This window comes from Neolamprologus multifasciatus, chromosome 4 (assembly GCF_963576455.1).
Source record: "Neolamprologus multifasciatus chromosome 4, fNeoMul1.2, whole genome shotgun sequence".
Lineage (NCBI taxonomy): Eukaryota > Metazoa > Chordata > Actinopteri > Cichliformes > Cichlidae > Neolamprologus > Neolamprologus multifasciatus.
The window spans coordinates 21,204,642-21,224,386 of record NC_140442.1 but is presented as its reverse complement, the minus strand read 5'-3'; the positions used below and the strand labels follow the sequence as shown (position 1 = coordinate 21,224,386).

The window sequence follows — 19,745 nt, the reverse complement described above, 5'->3', positions numbered from 1 at the left end:
CGATTAAGGGTAAAAACGTATTGGCCGTCCATTCCACCGCTCTTCGAGAAGATAAGGCTTTTGTGGCAGTTCTTTAGATGTTGTTCTGGACCTCCGGATCTCCTGGATGAGTCGTTGATGCCCTCTTGGAGTAAGAGCATTTGGTAGGTCGTCTGTTTCTGTGAAAGTTCACTACTGTTCCACGTTTTCTCCATTTGCGGACAATGTCTCTCACTGTGGTTCAGTGGAGTCCCAAAGCCTTAGAAATGTCTTTGTCTCTCCAGGCTGACAAACCATTTCTTCAGATCGTAACATGATGTGTTGCTTTTTGAGATGTTTTAGCCTCCTTCGGTTTATTGGACAGGTTCTATATAAGTAGAGCCTTGATTCAACAGGCCTGGCAGTAACCAGTGAAATTAAAACTAAACCTTGGGGATTATGGGATACTTTTTCACACGGGCCTCAATACGTTTGGATAACTTCTTTTTCTTAGTAAATGATCATCATTTAAAAACAGCATTTTGGTCATCTTAATTATCACATTTGTTTCACAATCTGAAACATTTAAGTGGCTTAAATATGCAAAAAGAAATCAAAAGGGGGGCAACAACTTTTTCACAGCACTATGCTTTCTTGACAATGACATATTTACACCTAGAAGTCATAAATTTGCAGCTGTTTTCAGAGAGTGAGTAACCAGCGCGGGGGACCTTGGAAATAAAAAAGATACATGTGTTTGGAAGCTCACCACATCCTATTTTTAACTGGATCCAAAATCAGAATGTCAAAATGAAACTGAAAGTGAACACACCCTAACATCAACACCCTAACCATCAACTCAAGTCCTGGCAGGAATAAAGCCTGGAGCAGGCTTTCTGTTTCCAAACAGACCAAACTGAAAACACCAGAGGATAAATATTTGTCCCTGCCCTGTGCTGACGCCTGAATGAAAGCAGCTTTTGTTCCTGTAATCCTGGGCATTTCATATAAATGATAAATTATAGAAGGAAAAAGAAGGAAAACCAGTGAAAGTTAGAAGCATCTGAACAGAAGCTTAAATGAAACTTACCACAGTGTGACTCAATAGTGTCCTTTATGCCTGTTATTCCATCTATGTCCCAGGTTGCTGTTCCATAAACATTTTCGGTGACCCCTGCCATCATGTCATCTTCTGCTGAAACTGAAGCATCTTGTGGTGCAAACGAGGGACTCAAATGTTGAAAGGTAAATTGTGCAAGTGCCGAACCTGCGCCACACTCAGGCAGACAACACAGGTCGTCTGCAGTTTCGCCTGGCCACCACGCATCCAGGAGGCCCCCCATATTGTCTGTGACGTTGTTGTTTGAGTCTGTGGCTTCACAGGCTTCCACAGGTGATGCATTTCCTCCTTCTTCGAAAGTTTTAAAGGGATCCATGCAGATTCCAGGTGTTGCCACCTCATCATATAAAGGGTAACAGAACTCCTCAGGTGTGTCCTCAGCATCCAGCGTGAAGCTTGCGTTAAAGTTGCCGGTGCACGCACCGAGTGTCCTGCAAGCGGCTGCAAGCTCCATTTCCTCTTCCAGATCTAAAATAGCACATTGTGCTTTGCCGTATGTCACTGTGTTATCACTAGTTGAACATCCAGTTGTGTTATAATAAACTAAAGGCTGTAACATCCTCCTTCCTTTGTCCCAGTGCTGCCACAGAGGTACAGCTATCCGCCTAGCAGCCTCTTCAATCTGCTCTAACCACTCCCTCTCAATCTCCAAATTCCCCTGATTTACCCTTTCACTATCACTTACCAGCTTCTGCATTGAAGGTGCACTTGTCAGCAGTTCAGTTATTTCATCACTTAATGAAAGTCTGCCATCAAACACTGTGGGTACAGAGTAGAGCCTTTGTGTGGGGTAGTGTTCGTCCATTGCTGTCCCCTCCCTCAATTCCTGAATGAGTTTATCTCTGGAAATAACTTGATCCTCATATAGTGAGCAAGTCTCTGGCTCCAGTCTTGTGCTGTAATGATCATCCACTGATGGGACAAACTCTGATCCTGCCAGGTGGTAGTCAACGGAGGGAGACTGTGACCCACCTTTCCCTACCTTAATGAGCGGTCCATGGCTGAGATGCTGGTGGGTGCTAGATGCTCGAGAAGCAAATACCCCATCAGATCCCGGTATACACCCTGATTCCCCGCAAAGCAGCTCCGGCGCAAGCCCATCAGTGAATCGATGCAGACCCAAGCTCTTGCTGTACGCTTCTGAGATTATCTGCTCCTCCACCAGACCCTCCAGCAGAGCTCGGATCTGAGCAGGTGAAGCCCAGGTCAGAGCCGAGCGGACTTCGTCCAGGACCTCCTCAAAACGAGCCATGACAACAGTGTCGGCTCCCTGGGCATGGAGGACTAACAATAGAAGCAGCGTATTGGTGTTATTTGAGTTTGTTCTTTATTTTTAAAGAGACTCGGTGATTTTATCCGGGAGGCGGTCGCATGAATGGTAGGAGGTGTTATTCCCCAAAGCCAGAAATGTTATTATTGGTATCATAAGGAAGTGAAGTTACACAAGAAAAGGAATCTGATCGAAGACATTATGGCAGTCTCAAACTTTCATCATCACACATTTCATCTTTAAACAAAGTTAAAGTCTTTTTTCTTTTAACAGCTGGTTTAATATTTTGCACAAATTCGATTACATGGCTGTCATGTTTCTGCTTTTTCATGTTAAGAAAGAGGCAGTGCCACATTGCACACTTTCTTCTGCACAAGTGGGCTGTTCTTCAGCTCAATCACATGCGATAGATTTTATTAAACTATTTAGTTATGATTTGGGGACTTAATCACCAAATAATCTCCAAGGCTGCACATTTAGCTATTTGTCCCCTTAAGCTCATAAACAGAACCCCCCCCCGAATAAATTTAAAGCCTCCTCTGCGGGTCACATTGTGATTGCGAAGGTGCAGTCTTTGTGTCTTATGCACCATACTGTGAAGTTTTTTGGCAGGGACTAGAACCGGTTTGGCAAAATGTGACCATGTTTAGCATTGCTCATTTGCTTAGTAGAAATTGCGCTGCACCTTCTTTGTGTACCTGAGGAGCCAGTTTGTTGTTAAGTAATTGGGAGTCAAATGGTCTTATTGTTTATTGGTGATAATGATTTTTTTTTTTTAAATAATGGAAGAAAAAGCAGTTTTACCAGCTTTGTCTCACCTTTCCAACCGTTTCCTGGAATTTTTTATTATGAGTAAATCTAACTTTACTCACAAGCTAAAGGTGAAGCTTTACAGGTATGCTTTACAATAAAGATATTACTCTTTTATGTATCATAACTGTGGGAAAGACATTAGCTATATGAGTGTGGTTATGATTGTTTTGTCTGCTTGCAGGATGCAGATACAGTTTCACATGTATTTTCTGCTTAGCTCTGGAGGAACTACAAGTGTGGAGAGTGTAGTGCACATAGGGACACAAACACACACAGACTGTGAAACAAAAATTTCCAACCAGACTGGTCAGTACACACCTGGCAAACCTGATGCCACACCACTGATACTAAAACAATTCAAAGAGCCAAAAAACAAAGAAATAATTTGAATACTACAACGCAAATGAAGCGTGTTTAATGAATGGATGCTGTTTTCATTTGGTCATCGGTCACATCAATAATTAGACATGAAGATTTTAACACAATTATGAAAACACCAAATACAACCAGTGGTTCAAATTTGTAAAATGACCACATATTTACGACAGCTGAGAATGTGAAAAATCACCTAACCCTAAATGTAACTTTTGATCTCTGATGCTCTCTTTGAATTGCAAAAGTTTAACTTTGAACATTTTTCAATTAAAAAAACAACTTCTTTTCCTGGAGTTCGATGCCAGTGTTGCCACACAGGCATGAAAATGTATGTACAATTTAAAAATAATTCCAGAAATCTGCAAGTGTACATCTTTAAAAAGTAAAAAACTGTTTGGTTTAGTTGTTCTGTACCTTTAACCAGCCCCTGCACCATCATCTGTAAATTAGTAATGCACACATATGCACAGATATTGTTAAAATTGCACTTTCTGTTCACAAATGCAAGAAAATGATTTGAAACCAGCATATTAAAAAATAACAATGATGTGCTTTACTACTTTTTTTTCCCAGCTTTTAATTTGTTTTCAGCAAATTCGGGTATAATTTCAATTACGTTTTCAGAACCTACCTGTACTTCTTTATACTTCAAAAACAGGAAGTATTTGGAGGGGATAATATAAACAATCTGCTCATTTGAAATGCAGAAGCACCGATATTAATGACGAACTAAAATCCAAGTTATATTTCTTTGTTGGCAGCTTAATCTTCACTTTGATCACAGTAACCTGATGGCATAAAGAGTTTAAACACAACAAAAAAACCAAATTGCTGACTTCTTAACGCAAACATTACCACACCTGCTCAGGCACTGTGGAATATTTTTATATTCCTTTTCATCTACTGAGGGGATTGACATAATGTACACATAAGCACCTGAAGCAAATGACTCACTCTAAGCAAATACAAGCTTAATGATGCTGTAGGAAAAAAATGGATCCTACAAACGGTATTGTCAGTACAGGCAAAGAGTTTTCTGCTGCATATTTTTTTCTTTTTGCTACTGAGCTTCATTCATTCCACCAAAACTGATTAAAAAAAAACCATGCAAACACCAAAAATTGACATCTTGCATGGCCGGGCCTTTACTACCATTAACAGTTTTACTATCGTTTGTCTAACCTGCAGCTGGCAAACAGCCCACGACAAATGTGCTGTTAGTTAAAACTACTCAAGCTCAAAATGATATTGCTTTCCTTCAAAACAAACGTGTAAATCATTGTAAACCCTGACAGCCTCATAAAGATCATTCCATAATGAGTGCATTCATATTCAAAACGGGCACAGGTGCTTATTTGGATGATGACTTTATTTGTTTTATGAAATGGGAAGTAATTTCAGTTTCTACAGACTCTTATTATGTATTCATTTCATTTACTCTCAGTAGTTCTTCAGGAAATACTGCTCTGGCATGGCAGCATCTGATCAATGCATGAAACCTATCACTGAAAACAAAGAATGATAAGATTTCTCTGACTGTCTAACAGAAATGCTGCGATTCTGATATGTACGAGCTCTTGTGCTCTTCGTGTGCCTCTTATTCGGTGCCCGTCTGCCGTCATGTGATCTGCCACGGTGTTCTGCTCATGTATGGATGCCATCTGATGTGGTCAGGTTGTGCTTTGCTCCTCTGTTACCCTGTTGGAGCAGTAATCCTGGATGGCTTTGAGGGAAAGAGAAAGAGGAGAGAAGAGAATGATGATGATAAATGAGATTTGATGAAGCTGATAAATAAATGTGCGTCAATTGATGGTTTCCGTGAATCAGGTGCTACGCAAACCGCATTAGACTCCACAAACTTGATCTCATGCTTTAAGCATAATTGAATTTCGATACAACTCCTACTGTTCCTCTTTTGATTGGCTGCTTCCCATTTATACAGCGACCGCTTCCTCTTTCATTGTTTAATCAGGAATTGAGCCGTCAGCTAAATGATCCAGTCATCAAAACCGGCGGGGGTCTTCACTGGAAGGAGGAATACGCCTGACTGTGCATCTAACTTCCTTCTTAGGAAAAATGCAAACTATGACGTATGAGGTGCCAAAGGGTTTGTTTATGATGTGCAAATAAAGGGATGGGAGTCATAAAATGCAGAACTCTATACTTGGCACATCTCCTGGATCCCTGCTTTGACTATCTGACCACTGTGTGTATTTACAACTGAGAGAAAACAAAGTCCACATGACAGCTCTACAGTAACATCCTGAGCGGTGGGGATAGTGTTGACATTGCTGCAAGTGAGCTGAGAGGATTTCTTTTTGGTTCTTTTTGTTTTGGCAACAGTTTCACACCATCTTCGCATTCACCAGTTTTGGCATCCTGTGACTTCACCCACTTCTCAAAACCTCTATTCTATTTGCAGGATTGCCAGCTGACGGTCAGAAGGGGATTTCCAGGCAAGTCCAGCTGACCTTGACGGCTACACTTAAGTCACACAAGATTTGTTTTGGCCTTTTATGGTTACTGATTGTACGATGCTCATTTGTGTGGGTCTCTTTCTAAAAACAAACTCACTTTTCACAATTTTCTGGTAGACTTCCGCAGCGGGGGAGTCGGGCACCTCGCTCAGGAAAGACCTGCCCTCGTCACAGCTCCGTGCTATCCTGGGATCTAGAGGCACCTTTCCTAAGAGGGGTAGTTTGAGGTCTGCACACATTTTCTCAGCTCCCCCGGTTGAGGGAGGGAAGATCTGTGACGTATTCTACAAGGAAGAGTTTAAAGAAAAAAATATGCATGGATCAGCTAGGTACTTTCTTAATCTACACATGAGGAATTTGGGATTGATTAACTGTGTAAACACGACATTTTTCCACTGGGAATTCTAGCTCGAAGATCAGGCCGTAACCCGGAAAACTAAAACACGCTGCACAGAGAGAGAGCAGATTTAAAAGGGTTGCTTAAATGGCATCTCCCACATTTTCTTTGAAGTGTGGTGATTTCACTGTTTAGTGATAGGACAGGACATTGTGGTCCTGTTATATCATCTCCTCTAGGCTCAATCTCCCCTCAGTGTCAGATGTCAGATGTTGAATAGAAAGGAAACGGCACAAGGCGCTCCCTTAAAGGGATGTAAGAGCCTCAGGAAATTAAATCTAAAAGGAAAAAAACAAGACATAAAAATATAGAGAAACAGAACTTTGTTGTTTTGATTTTGTGCAGGGTGAGCTTGCTTGTGGTTGTGAAAATGAGTGCACTGTATCCTATTCAGTGTATCTGCAGTATATCTGCACAGGATAGCAGGCGAAGCCTCCTCACAACCTGTTTTTTTTTGTAATGAGCTAAAATAGCACAGATGCGAGCACATATTTCAGACCTCGTTCCTCTTTTCTGTGTGCTCCATTTCTTTACTTACCAGAACTAATCAAGCGTATGCTCGCAGTGCATGTATACATTTCTCACCAGATTAGATCAGATTTGTAATTTTTTTTGTCAATGTGGTTCTCGTTTTTGCCCAATTATCTTATCCAAAAAAACAAAACAAAAGACAAAAAACATGTAAAATGAACAGAGACATGGATCTGGTGCATTTTGAACTTATCTGTGTTTTGCACAGGTGTGTGTGTGAGAGTGACCTTGCATTTAGGGCAGACAAAGCCGCTCATGTTCTCCACCACCCCGATGATCGGCATCTTAACCTTCTGACAGAATCGGATCTCCTTTCGCACGTCCTGCAACGACACCTCCTAGACAGACGTGGAAACAGGAACCACAGAAAGAGAAAGGCAAAAGTGAGGGTTGAAGTTTGTGTGTATGTGTGGGTGGGGAGGGGGAGCATACGGTGGACAGGGAGGGGGACGCAGGACGTCACACACACACACACACACACACACGTCTGGCTTGTTTGTTTGGTAATTCCCACTGGGTGTGTGTGGTCGGTCGTGGGTTAGTGAGATCAGGCGGAATGAGGAAGTGTGTCTGTTGCTTTCTGACTTCACCGCACTGAGCTTAATCTAAGAAGCAGGAAATTGGTGCTTCATTTCACCAAGTGCAATAAGAACTTTGACACAGCTTATAGTGAGGTCTTCTTAACTGAACACAAGTAGAGTAAGCCACATTTATTGACAAGGCGCTAAATGTTCGCCACACTAGATCCTGGGAAGAATCATCAGCAGGAAACATGACTGACAGAACTAGTACGGCTGCCGGATCACAGTCTTTTTACTGTCTGCATGCAGGACAACATTGGGTTAACCTCCAAGTATTTGTGTGTAAATATCATGATGCCCTGCTGGCAGACATGTTGCTGCTCGTTCAGCAAAAACACCGCCCTGTGCCTATCCTGTCTGTGGCTTCATCACACCAAAATCACCTTTACAAACCAGGTAACAAAAGCACGTGATGTCAGCAGGTGAAGCGAACGGCTTTTGTGCTGAGTTGACTTCCAATTAGATACGAAAATTTATAGGAAACGCGCCGTGGAAGACAACAATAGACATTATTTTTATTCTGCACAGCACAGTTTGTTGTCTACAAACATGCCTGTAAAAAACCTGTGTAACATTTTATTGTGCGATGGGCTCTCGCTTTTCTTTTTACGATGGTTTCATGATGGAACAGCATCCTCTGTTGGTTGTGGTACGCTAAAAGCATCTCGTGAAATAAAGCAATTCATCTTCATTGACACTCGGCCACAGCGCCATGATTATGACCATGTCGAATTGCTTTATTGCCAACAGTAACAGCACCTGCACAACAAATGTCTTTGTCCCTTATAATCCAACCTATTAAAACCTGTCATATCATATTTTTAAAACACTATTTTTGTGCATTAATGTGTGCATTCTAAGACAATCATTAGTGCAAGTGGATTCACTGTAAAGCGCTTACTCTGGATGATCCACGGACTTGTGCATTTGCTGGTGCAAAATTCAAATTTCATCTGTGTTTACGTTTCATAGTGGGCTGAAAAAGCAGGGGTCTCAAGGACATCCTAAACATGTCAGTATACTGTAAAGCCATAAAGGGGGAGCACCACCAATTCCACAAACCAGCAGCAGCATTAGTCATAACAGAAGGCAGCTGCATACGGCAAGATGCAACGTGCTGAGTTTTTTTTTGAGGTAAGCCAGTTGCCTACCTGTGGTTTTCAGAGTCAATACTACATGACTGAAATGACTCAACTTGTATACAGAAGTTCAGGTTGTTAAAATCATTTGGGGGAAATTTAGGGAATCACCAAGTGAAGTCCGTTGGACTGAAAGCAGACATATCTGCAGGTTAAATTTCAATTTAAGGCTGATAGCAGGTAATTTTCATAAGTATTTGAATACATGTTTATATATTATTCATTTTAAAGCTGCAATTGTTAATGTAAAATAGCTGAGCTAAAACTGAGTAGGTTTTTAATAACACTGAAACCTCTGAGTGAGAGTTAGAGAGCTTTTAGGACACACAGCTTGAGCTATGCAGCTAAACGTCGGGCTGCTAAAGTTTCAGTTTCAAATGAGCTCACAGATGGTTCAGAGTTAACTGAAAGATGCTGATGTTTAGCTGCAGGTGTGTGTGCAAGCAAGAAAGGGGTATCTTGAAATATAATGACTGGAATTTCCTTGTCTGGTTGTCTTTCTAAGAACTATAACTGACAGCATATTCAAACAAAAATGAGCTTTTCATAAAGTCGGAGGTTTTTTTCCTGTGAAAAAGGAGCTTATCGTTCCCGCCGTCGCCAAGTGCTCACTCACATGGGGTCGTTTGATTATTGGGGTTTCTTTCAATAACATCGTTGAGATTTATAGAAATAAAACTGAACTGAATTTCCCCCAAACTGCAAATATAACGGTGTGCAGAAAGAGTTGAACGCGCACGGGCAGAAATGTTGAGAGCGCGAGCAACACATTGCAAGCAAGCGCAAATGCAAAAAACTGAGCAAGAGGGGCTGCTATTGTGTGTGTGTGGATAATAGAAAACACTGAAATACATTTTTGCACGCAGCTATAAATTTTGCTGAAATTCAATGAATTACTCCTCAAAATGCAACACTTGCGCTCAATTTTTTTTTACGTGCGCTCAGAATAGTGGCACAAAAATAACGCCATACTCTAAGCCCTGGATAGCTGAAGTTTTAGCCACTTTGCCTTTGTTAGTGTCTTTAAAATCTCCATGTTCAGCTGGGTGAAGGGGCTTTAAGCATCTGATTAGCATTAGGTTACAAATGTTTTCATGGTGGTCATCCTGGAGTTTGTGTGTCTTCATTGAGCATGACTGCCTATGTGTGAAAACAGACATGAACATGAAACGCAGCGGCTCATAACTGGACATATATGAGGATGATTGGCTGCTCATCAGTCAAACAACATCTGAGAATGTTTTATAAAAGCAGGTGTGTACAAAGAGGGAAAACCCTAGATTGCACCACAGCAGTGTTTTCAAAGGTTATTGACTTTAAAAAGCTCCCATAGAGCACTTCATATACTAACGTAAACCTGCTCACACTAAAGCCGAGACTTTTACCTGTGGTGTGGTGATGATGATGGCTCCATCAACATGGGTGGCGCTTAGGTACTGGACGATGGACAGGTGTTCGTCAGAGGTGCCGGGTGGAGTGTCTACGATGAGGTAATCCAGTTCCCCCCAGTCCACATCCCTTAAAAACTGCTTAATGATCCCTGATTGGACACAAGCACCACACAGGTTGTTGCTATGTGAGATCTGGAAACGTGAACATCTCACATACACACATCACATTACCGCACCATTTTTCTTGGGTCCTCTCCAGATCACAGCATCATCGGGACTACTTAGCAGGAAGCCAATAGACATGACTGCCAGGTTGTCCTCCACATACTGCAACACAATGCAGAGGCCCCTGTTTTATTATGCTTTAATAAAGAAAATAATTTTAAAAAGAAATAAATCGTTCAAATCAGCTCACCACAGGGGACCATCCAGAGCCACTCTGGTGAACCTACACAGGAGACGACAGAAAAACAGCTCAATCTTTGTGTCCACATGAGATTATGATTAAAATGTTGCACCAATATATATAACAGCCGTTTCTGACAGCTGCCTACTGACTTACTTGCTCTCCCTCTAAACCCATGATCCTTGGAATGGATGGACCACAGATGTCTACATCAAGCAGGGCAATCTAATACAGGAAAAAGAAAGTGGAAGCATGAAAAGTCGGAAGTCCAGTATAATGAAGGCAACTGTTTTAGGCAACTTTATCAGCATTTTTTCTGAGGAGCTGCTAAAACTTTGGGGAGTGGAATGTTTTGCGAGGGAGTGTCCAGTTGATCCCCTTACTATGGATGACATCATTGTGAATGAACCTTTGTACTCCAGTGGTTTACGGGTAACGTCAAAGTTAAAAACTCCTGCTAAGTCTACCATGAGATTTTCTCTCAACTAAGAAATAATGATTTACGCAAACTACACTAAGTTTTCAAATGTCATGTTCACCTATATTCAGCCTAAAAAACAACTTTATGTAATACAGTGGTTCCTCGCTATAACGCGGTTCCTTTACCCTTCACAGCCTTGCTGTTTCGCAGATTTTCTTTGTGCAATTTTGCATGCTTTTCCCCCAGCGGATTATGTTCTGTGTCCTGATTGGCTGTAGCCATTGTCACTCAATCTCGTGCCGTGTCTCCTCTACAGTACAGAATGCGTTCAGCTTGTCAAATTTACATAAATCTTCAATCGCTAGCAGTGTGACTCTGAAGTGCTGCACTGCATGTTTGTAAGTTTTCTCCCCAAGAAACACAACAGTGTTGACGAAACGTTTTGCGCCGTCAAAGGCAACCGCGGGTGCCTTTGGTTTCATTCTATAATACTGAAGTTATTTTTCCGAGGTTTGAAAGTGTTTAAACAAGAGAGAAAAGTGTGAAAATGTTCATGCCATCCTGTATCAACAGTGTAGTGACAGGTTTCACAGCCTTAAAACATCTATAATAATTGTTAAAAATAAAGTTGGCTACTTCGCAGATTTCACCTATCGCGGGTTATTTTCCAAACATAACTCCCGCAATAAACGAGAGACCACAACAGAAACTGCGCACATCATGCCATTGGCGCAGGAGGTTGGGAAGCACATCTGTAACCAGAAGGTCGCCAGTTCGATCCCCGGGCTCTCTGTCCTGGTTGTGTCCTTGTGCAAGACACTCTACCCTACCGCCTACTGGTGTTGGCCAGAGGGGCTGATGGTGCGATATGGCAGCCTCGCTTCTGTCAGTCTGCCCCAGGGCAGCTGTGGCTACAACTATAGCTTGCCTCCACCAGTGTGTGAATGTGAGAGTGAATGAATAATGGAATTGTAAAGTGCTTTTCTGCCTTGAAAAGCACTATATAAATCCAATCCATTATTATTATTAAGTACATTCAGGTCTGAAGAGCAGGTTTTGGTTTGATCATTAATTCTGGCAAACTGCACAGATATTGCAAATTCAAAGTATTTTAAGCCGTGCAGATTTAAGGAAAACAACATCTCTGGTATCACTGGATTGCCAGTTTGACACTAACAAAGTGTTATTAACAGAATACTTTAAACAGAAGACAGTGGTGTACATCTTACGGAAGAAAGATGAGGACAGACTTCTTAATGCAAATTAGAAAATTCTAGAAAAATACCCTGACAGATGTCTAAAAAACTGATTCTCCCACACATTATATCTCCGGGTGAGACAGCATTAGTCAATATGAGATACTTTTTTTTTTTTTAAAGAAATGCACATAAACTTAACAATATATACAATGATTTCTATTGAGATGCCGCTGATGCAGGATTGGAGCCTGACTTTCATTAAATTTAAAGTGCTGTTGAGCATTTTGCCATCAGAGGCTAAGATATTACCGCCGATATTAGAAACTTTACTCTGAAAACAACAAGGAAACTTTACTCTTTAAGAGCAAAGAAGAAATTCGTTAGATTTAGTTCTTCAGGCTTCCTGAAGTCTGTCAAAATTTTATCTTTGGACACTGGCTGCTTTTTCACTAATCTTCACTCCCACCCTTCTCCCTCTCAGAGGAATGTGTTTTTGGTTTGTTCAGCCACTTAACACTGACCTATGAATCATTCAAGCATATTTTATCTTTATGCACTTTCTTTCTGTCACAAAAACACATGATTTGTTCCCATTACTTTAGTTGAATCCACAAAAAATCCCCAAAACAAACACAAGACAGTTTGACAGGAATAAAATAGGATTTTTGCACCAACATGGTGATTCACAAATAAATCCAGCAACGGCCTGACACAGGACCCAAGATATGAATCTGCCCCTCCAGTTTATCCATCTACGGTTCATTGAAGGCTCATCTTGGTTTCAGTGAAACGGTGGCTGTCAAGAAGCTACTCTTTGGAAATGAGCTTGTGGCAGTAATTTGATAATTACATAGGGTGGCTGTAGCTCAGGTGGCAGAGCAGGTCAGCCACTAATCAGAAGGTCGGTGGTTCGATCCCAGGCTGCCTCCTGGCTGCATGCCAAATATCCTTGGGCAAGATACTAACCCCATGTTTGCCTACTGGTGGTGGTCAGAGGGCCCGGTGGCGCCAGTGTCCGGCAGCCTCGCCTCTGTCAGTGCGCCCCAGGGCAGCTGTGGCTACAATGTAGCTTGCCATTGCCAGTGTGTGAATGGGTGAATGACTGAATGTAGTGTAAAGCGCTTTGGGGTCCTTAGGGACTGAGTAAAGCGCTATACAAATGCAGGCCATTTACCAAATTAGGACAAGAGGCTAACATATTACCTCCAATATTAAAAACTTTACTGCGGGGGGAAAAAACAACTCAACTCTTCCAGAGTAAAGAAGAAATTTGTTAGATTTAGAAAGTGGAAATGTTCAATAGTTTATCAGTGGATACGAATAAAAAAAGCAGAATTATGCTGAATATTGTTAATAAGTTGTGAGATGTAGGATTGTCTGCTTCTTTTTAGTTCGTTGCTGCAATAATGAAGTGAATTCTTATAGATTTCAAAGTCAGTTTATGATGATTTATGATTTTCTCTCTCAGTTCATTTGAGAAACGGCATCAGAAAAGTTATCCAGCACTTCATTTCACGCGGGAGATAGAGCAGCAGATATGGAATTAAAATATCAGATAACTGATGCAGATTTACAGCTGAAAATGTTTTTATATAAAACAGCGATCCCACCACCTGCCTGTTTGTACAGGTCCAATAAAACTACTGGTGGCGGCCACTGGTACCCCTCAGCCTCCTAGCAGATACATCTGTGGTGCCAGTTTTAAAATCCTAGTTGACGTCCTTCTTGAGTTATCGCACATGGATGTCCATGTCGCCGTCCGGCAGGAAGCCAGCAATGCCCCCATCAGCCTTTTATGGCTGCAAGTTAATAAAAACTTTAATGACTGGGTAATGCTTTAATGAGCTCTGTGTTAGCCGTGTCACCAAGACAGGTGTCAGTAATAATGCCAATAATAATAAATATTTGTACATCAAAGGATGTACAAATATCGAGTGTCAAGTTTGCTGCTTACAGCAAACATACATGTAGCACTCACTCTGCAACTGATGCAAGACAAATAAAAACATTAATTTGATTAACATTAATTAAACAATGTTGCCATGTTCAACTTGAAACTGTGAAAGCTACACAAGAAACTGGCGTATAAAGAGATATATCTCACAGAAAAACTGCAGGAGACATAGACTAATAACCTGAGGCATCTAACTCCATCCTACTGGTTAATATAATCTATCACTGTTTTGAATGTAACTAATATATTTTTTCCTGCATTAAGCTGTGGCATCTTTTAGAGTGATAGCACTGTGTTCCTTGTTAGCGCTGGGTTTCAATGATCGATTTTCCAATTCAAATCAATTTTAGCTTGAATAAAGTGATATTGATTTAAACCCTGAATTGATTTTTAAATATAAATGTATTTTGCCAGAAACGCCAGAATCTCAGGTTAAAGCTAAAACAGCAAATGAGAGCAGGTAAACAGATTCCACACAAAGCTCCACACAGTGAGTTGTCGGCTTTCTCACCCGACAGCACGTACATGCCGTCGGTGCTGATAGCTCACAGCTCACTGATTATGAAGCTGCAGATTTTGTCTCTCTCAGACCAAAATTCACTGAAGCAGCAGCAAAAGAAGATCCTTCTTACTTTTGCTGTTTTTCTTCCACCACAATAAAAATCACACTTCCTGCACAGCTCTTTCTCTCTCTCAGTGTACTTCAAGAACAGTTTCCCATCTCAAATATCTGTTTTCTTCATTATTTGCTTGCTTATCACGCACAAGTCTACCGTTGTGTACAGCGTGTCGGCGACAAGAAACTCTCATTTCTTCTGTTCAATACCGAAGAAATTTAAACTTTTTAAAATTATACCAAATTGCAAAACGTTTAGCTGTATCTCTAATAAAACCTCTGTAACTTTGCTCTGTTTCACTTCAGCAGCATCAGGTAATATTCATATGTTGATTCATGTTTTTTTTTCAGCTTATGATCTACTACAGAATATTTTTAATGTTTTTAAATTAATTTAATCATCTGCTATAAAAAGCCAGGCCAGGAAAACCTTCATGTTTTTCTGTGTTTTATCCTCAGTTACTTTGACACAAAGGAATCTGCTGTGATGCTCACACCTCTGATGAAGTCTCACAAAAGTCAATACTGATAAATGATCAAAATGAAAATATTTCTGACTGAGGCAAAATTTCCCAGATTCAAATCAAATCGAATCGGGACCCTGTGAATCCGAATTAAACCGATTATAGAAATCAGTGACGACCCACAGCCATGTTCCTTGTGTAATACAATTTACTTTCAGAATTCAAATATATTGTTACTCTATGTCTGCAGTGACCTCTAGTGGTCAGTGTATTTTAATGTTTTATATGAGAGCATCAGGATTTACACACACTAGCTACTTTGGACACCACTTGTTAATGCAAATATGTAAATTTAATAGCCAATCACACGGCAGCAACTCAGTGCATTTAGTCAATGCAACCTGCTGAATTTCAAACAAGCGGCAGTTCTCTGAGTGAAAATGCCTTGTTGAGGTCAGAGGTAGAAGGAGAACGGACCAGATAGCTTCAAGCTAACAGGAAGGGAACAGTAACAAAAATAACCACTCATTAACCACTCGTTGTGGGTGGCTGTAGCTCAGGCGGTAGAAATCATCTCAAACTCGATTCTTGAACATGACAATTACTGATATTCTGTATTACCTCCTTTTTGATGTCACTTGCCAGAGCGTGAGCCAAGTGAGCGCTAAAGGTGCTCTTCCCCACACCTCCTTTTCCAGACAACACAAGGATCTTGTGTTTGACTGTTGACAGCTTCTCTCCTATCTCTGCTATAGCTGCAGACACACGGGAACGAGATGTTTTAAGCTCTTAACTAATCCCCTAATGTATCTGCAGAAGCCCAAATATGTATCAAAATATTAAAGTGATGAGATAATAGCACACAGTCTTACCAGGGTCAGGGGCTTTTGTGGCTCCAGAGGCACAGAGTTTCTGGTTGGGACAGCCCTGGCATGGTGCAGACTTGCCGGCTTGCTCACTTGTTGTACCCGGACAGTCTAACAAGGATAAAACAGAATCCAGTCATCAAGATCTGAGCACCTTAAAGAGACCTAAATATCCTAGATCTGCTTTGAGTGGTTGTCGTTAAAATAAAATGCCCTTGACTGTCTTCAATATTCTTTCAAAAATGCTTTCAAACAGATGTCATCATAACTTTGAGATTTTAATGATTTCTTTAAACTGTTCCTTTTCCACGGTGGGACAATTGTACAGCACACATCTGCCTTTAGAAACAATAACTAATTGCACAATTTTGAATTTATTTTGGATTTTTCTTTAATCCATACAGGGTCAAAAATATACATGTAGCATCAAATATATATACACACACACATTCATTTTAATGTTTTATAAATGACGCTTAAGGTTCTTGACAAGGCCAAGGCCTGTTAACTCATTAGTGATCATGATTGACTAAAACTAGTAGTTTGTTGTTGCTCGCATAAAAATGATTTTCTTTGACAGCATTCAGTAGACTGACCAACACTCAGAACAATGGGAAAGTCCCAGGAACTCAGTGAAGACCTAAGAAGGAGAATTTTAAATCTAAACATATTGAGAAGGTCTCTTGGAGCCATTTCTAAACAGCTGCAGCTTCCAAGATCTCAGTTTAAAGAATTCTATGTAATTTGCCAATATCTGAAAAAATACCCAAACCGTGACCCTCAGGTGAGAAATTGGTTCAGATGTTCAGGAACAATGCAGGAACCACTAAGGATCAAGCCTGCCGTAAAGTAGAAACTGCTAAAACACCAGCATCACTGTTCACAGTAAAGCTAGTTTTACTGTGAGGGTGCCAACTAAGAAAGAAGTCCCTGCTCCAAAATCCACACCTTCAAACTTGACTGAAATTTATGAAGCGGACAAAATTATGAAGGAGGATTACCTCCCAAGTCTTCAACTTTACCTTACATCAGCAGCTAATCTGGTAGCAGTTGGGTGTTCTAACAGGAAAATGAAGCCAAACACACAAACTGGTTTTGGAATGGATAAAGCAGACTAATATTAAGTCTTCCCGAAGCCCCAACCCTACTGAAAATTACTACTTTAAAAGCCAGGTCAAACAAATTTAAATGATCTCTAGCAATCCTGCCCAGAAGAGTGGTCAAATATCCGGAAAGAACTGTTCTAGAAGATTCTTGATGGGTACCTTATTACATCTAGTTTTGCTAAGGGATCGTGTAATACCAAAAGAAAAGCTGCTCTCATGCGATGGTCCCTTAAAATCATTTATATAGAGCTTAATATAACATTCAGCCAAGAGACTACTAAAATGACTTTATTAAAACGTATTCACATAATAAATTATACAACTGCGTAGAAGACTGTCATCGTGACTCAGCAAAACTGGAAGACGTACTGCGATACCCGTTTAAATTCCCTTGTGTGGATATTATGCGCATTTTGACCACAGCAATAAAAACACACAAGCAAGCTAACAAACAAACAAACAAACAAACACTTTAGTGATACATCAAACGATGTCTGATAAGCTTCTAAATAAGCATCACATTCAACTTTCCGAATATCCCGAATTCAACGTGTAATACATTCATTACATTAAATTACAACACCTTGAAAATTAATTTATCTAAAACATCCTTATTAATGTCCTTTCAAACACAGACTCAAAGCTATTAATGTTGATAATTCCAACAGAGATAACGGAAGAGGAACAACCGCCGTGTGTTTAACACCGCGACCTTACAGTTAAAAGTAAATTCCTTACATCCACACACAACTTGAACAACATGACTGAGGTATTAAAACTCAAGAAAAGTAAGTTTAAGGGCTTACGCTCTGGAGCATTTTCTGGTACGTCTGCCATGTTTGCAAGGTGTCCTCCAATTAAAGTCTTCCCCTCCAAACGTTCCGGATACGCAACGTGAAACGTCGATTCTATTCTTCTTGTACAGTTTTAAACAGTTTTATCGAGGGACTGTGACAACAGCACTCAATGTACTCAATACAGTACTGAGCACAGCAATAAATATGGAAATAAATAAATAACTACATACATACATACATACATACATAAACAATATCATTTGTACCGGTCTTGTGAATACAAACACTCAGGATCGGTTTGAGGAATTTTTCCTTACATACGTCAGCTTGTGAGGCTTTATTTCGAGCATGTTACAATCGTAAAGCAGCTAGATAAAAACTAAAACAAAACAAAAACATAAGAAAGGGAAAAAGGAAAAGGATAGGACATAAGGAAATTATAACAAGAAAACATGATAAATTGAAGAAGCAGGAAGAAGCATATTCTTATTTAATCCAGTATTCTCCACTATTTGTTATTAATTATGATCACTGTTACTTCCTGTTTATATCCTGTCCAAATCCCGCGAAAAGCAACAACAACACACTGGCCACTAGAGGTCAATGTAGATATAGTATGACAATTTCAAATTCTAAAACTACTACTGCAACCGTTCACAAGATTGTCAAAAAACCTTGAGGTCAAGGTCACTGAGATTTGAACTCGTCTAAGATTTTTAGTGAAGGCTCCTCTGGTATCAATCTGAAAATCCTATGGTGTGCTGTCGGATACAAAAGACTTTCAGAAAACCTGATCTCTGACTTTGACCTTGACCTTGAGGTCACTGGGGTTAAAACTCAAACTTTTTAGTAGATACACCTGTGATATCAGTCAACTTAGGTGTCCATGCTGCCCGCCTGCCAAACAGGCAGACAACAATACTGATGAGGTAAAAAGTTTCACTGTTACACGATGAAGACAACCCTATCGCTCTTAAAGATGCCACAGCTGCATCAAGGAGGCAATTCATTTGTTAAATTATATTCACAAAGATGTTAAATTACACTAATCAGTAATAGGATAGAGTTAGATAGCTTCAGGTTATTAACCAATGTCGACTGCAATTTGTCTGTGAGATAAACTTTGAGGACAATTTGTGATTGTTTGAGTAATTCTTTGTTGTAACAAAGACATATTAGCATTTTAACAATTTATTCATTAAGCGAACAAGGGTCTCGGTATATAGTATGTGAATATGATGGCCTTTCACACAGATGTGTTACAGAAGAAAATAACTTTTGATAATGACTTTTTCTATCCATGGATGGGAATTGTATCACTAGAAGCTAACAGAGACACATGCTGTGGTAACGGTGGACCTAATGTAGTTAAAATGTTAATTAATGCGTTATCTTATAATGTAAGATAATATAATGTTATAAAAGTGGTGATAATGCTACATTTTTATGGGAATATACACAGTACACGGAGAAAAAACCTAATGGACTGTTCTAAAACAACTTGTGTGTCCACCAGGGAGCGGCGTTGTTTTAATTATGCTCCAACATGTGCATGGGGTGGGGGGTGGGGGGGGTATACATTTTCAGGTTTAGAAGGATTGAACTGAAGTTACAGGTGTGTGCAATTAATTTCTCGTAAGGGGATATGTGAGAATCATGGACTGTTGTGGAGGGCCGGAACAACAAGAGATTAAGAAAATTAAAATTGAGCAGAACTCAGTTCAACTTATTGTGTCTCTCATGTGACCCCTTGAGAAAATGAATTTCCCACTCCTGATTCATAGTGTATTGTAATAGCTTCCCATATCGATCCTGGAAGGAAACACCAATCCCTTTAAGGTTGCACCAGGAAGGAAAATCTGCC

General features: G+C 40.3%; 2 protein-coding genes and 1 long non-coding RNA gene across 4 annotated transcripts in view; all 3 read right to left on the bottom strand.

The window, feature by feature from the left end:
- ciita (class II, major histocompatibility complex, transactivator) overlaps positions 1-3,422 on the bottom strand; it is a 154,189-nt gene extending 150,767 nt beyond the window's left edge. For both annotated transcript variants that reach the window (XR_014873886.1, XM_085158140.1), the window contains exon 1: positions 1,049-3,422. Coding sequence is in view for 1 of the 2 variants with exons in the window: in XM_085158140.1 (XP_085014266.1) it covers positions 1,049-2,330 (1,282 nt within the window). In the remaining variant the exon portion in view is untranslated. The remainder of the gene's footprint in view (positions 1-1,048) is intronic.
- Positions 3,423-4,887: 1,465 nt separating this feature from the next.
- Positions 4,888-18,026, bottom strand: nubp1 (nucleotide binding protein 1 (MinD homolog, E. coli)). The gene is made up of 10 exons (XM_085158147.1): positions 17,891-18,026; positions 15,985-16,089; positions 15,734-15,867; positions 10,615-10,683; positions 10,468-10,500; positions 10,289-10,379; positions 10,047-10,201; positions 7,169-7,279; positions 6,111-6,297; positions 4,888-5,259 (listed from the first exon to the last, which is right to left on the bottom strand). The coding sequence occupies exons 1-10, from the start codon at positions 17,919-17,921 to the stop codon at positions 5,207-5,209; spliced, it is 969 nt and encodes a 322-aa protein (XP_085014273.1). The 5' UTR covers positions 17,922-18,026; the 3' UTR covers positions 4,888-5,206.
- Positions 11,123-15,727, bottom strand: LOC146520380 (uncharacterized). The gene is made up of 2 exons (XR_014873887.1): positions 12,273-15,727; positions 11,123-12,165 (listed from the first exon to the last, which is right to left on the bottom strand). It is a non-coding gene; the product is annotated as an uncharacterized LOC146520380 (long non-coding RNA).
- Positions 18,027-19,745: the final 1,719 nt, after the last annotated feature.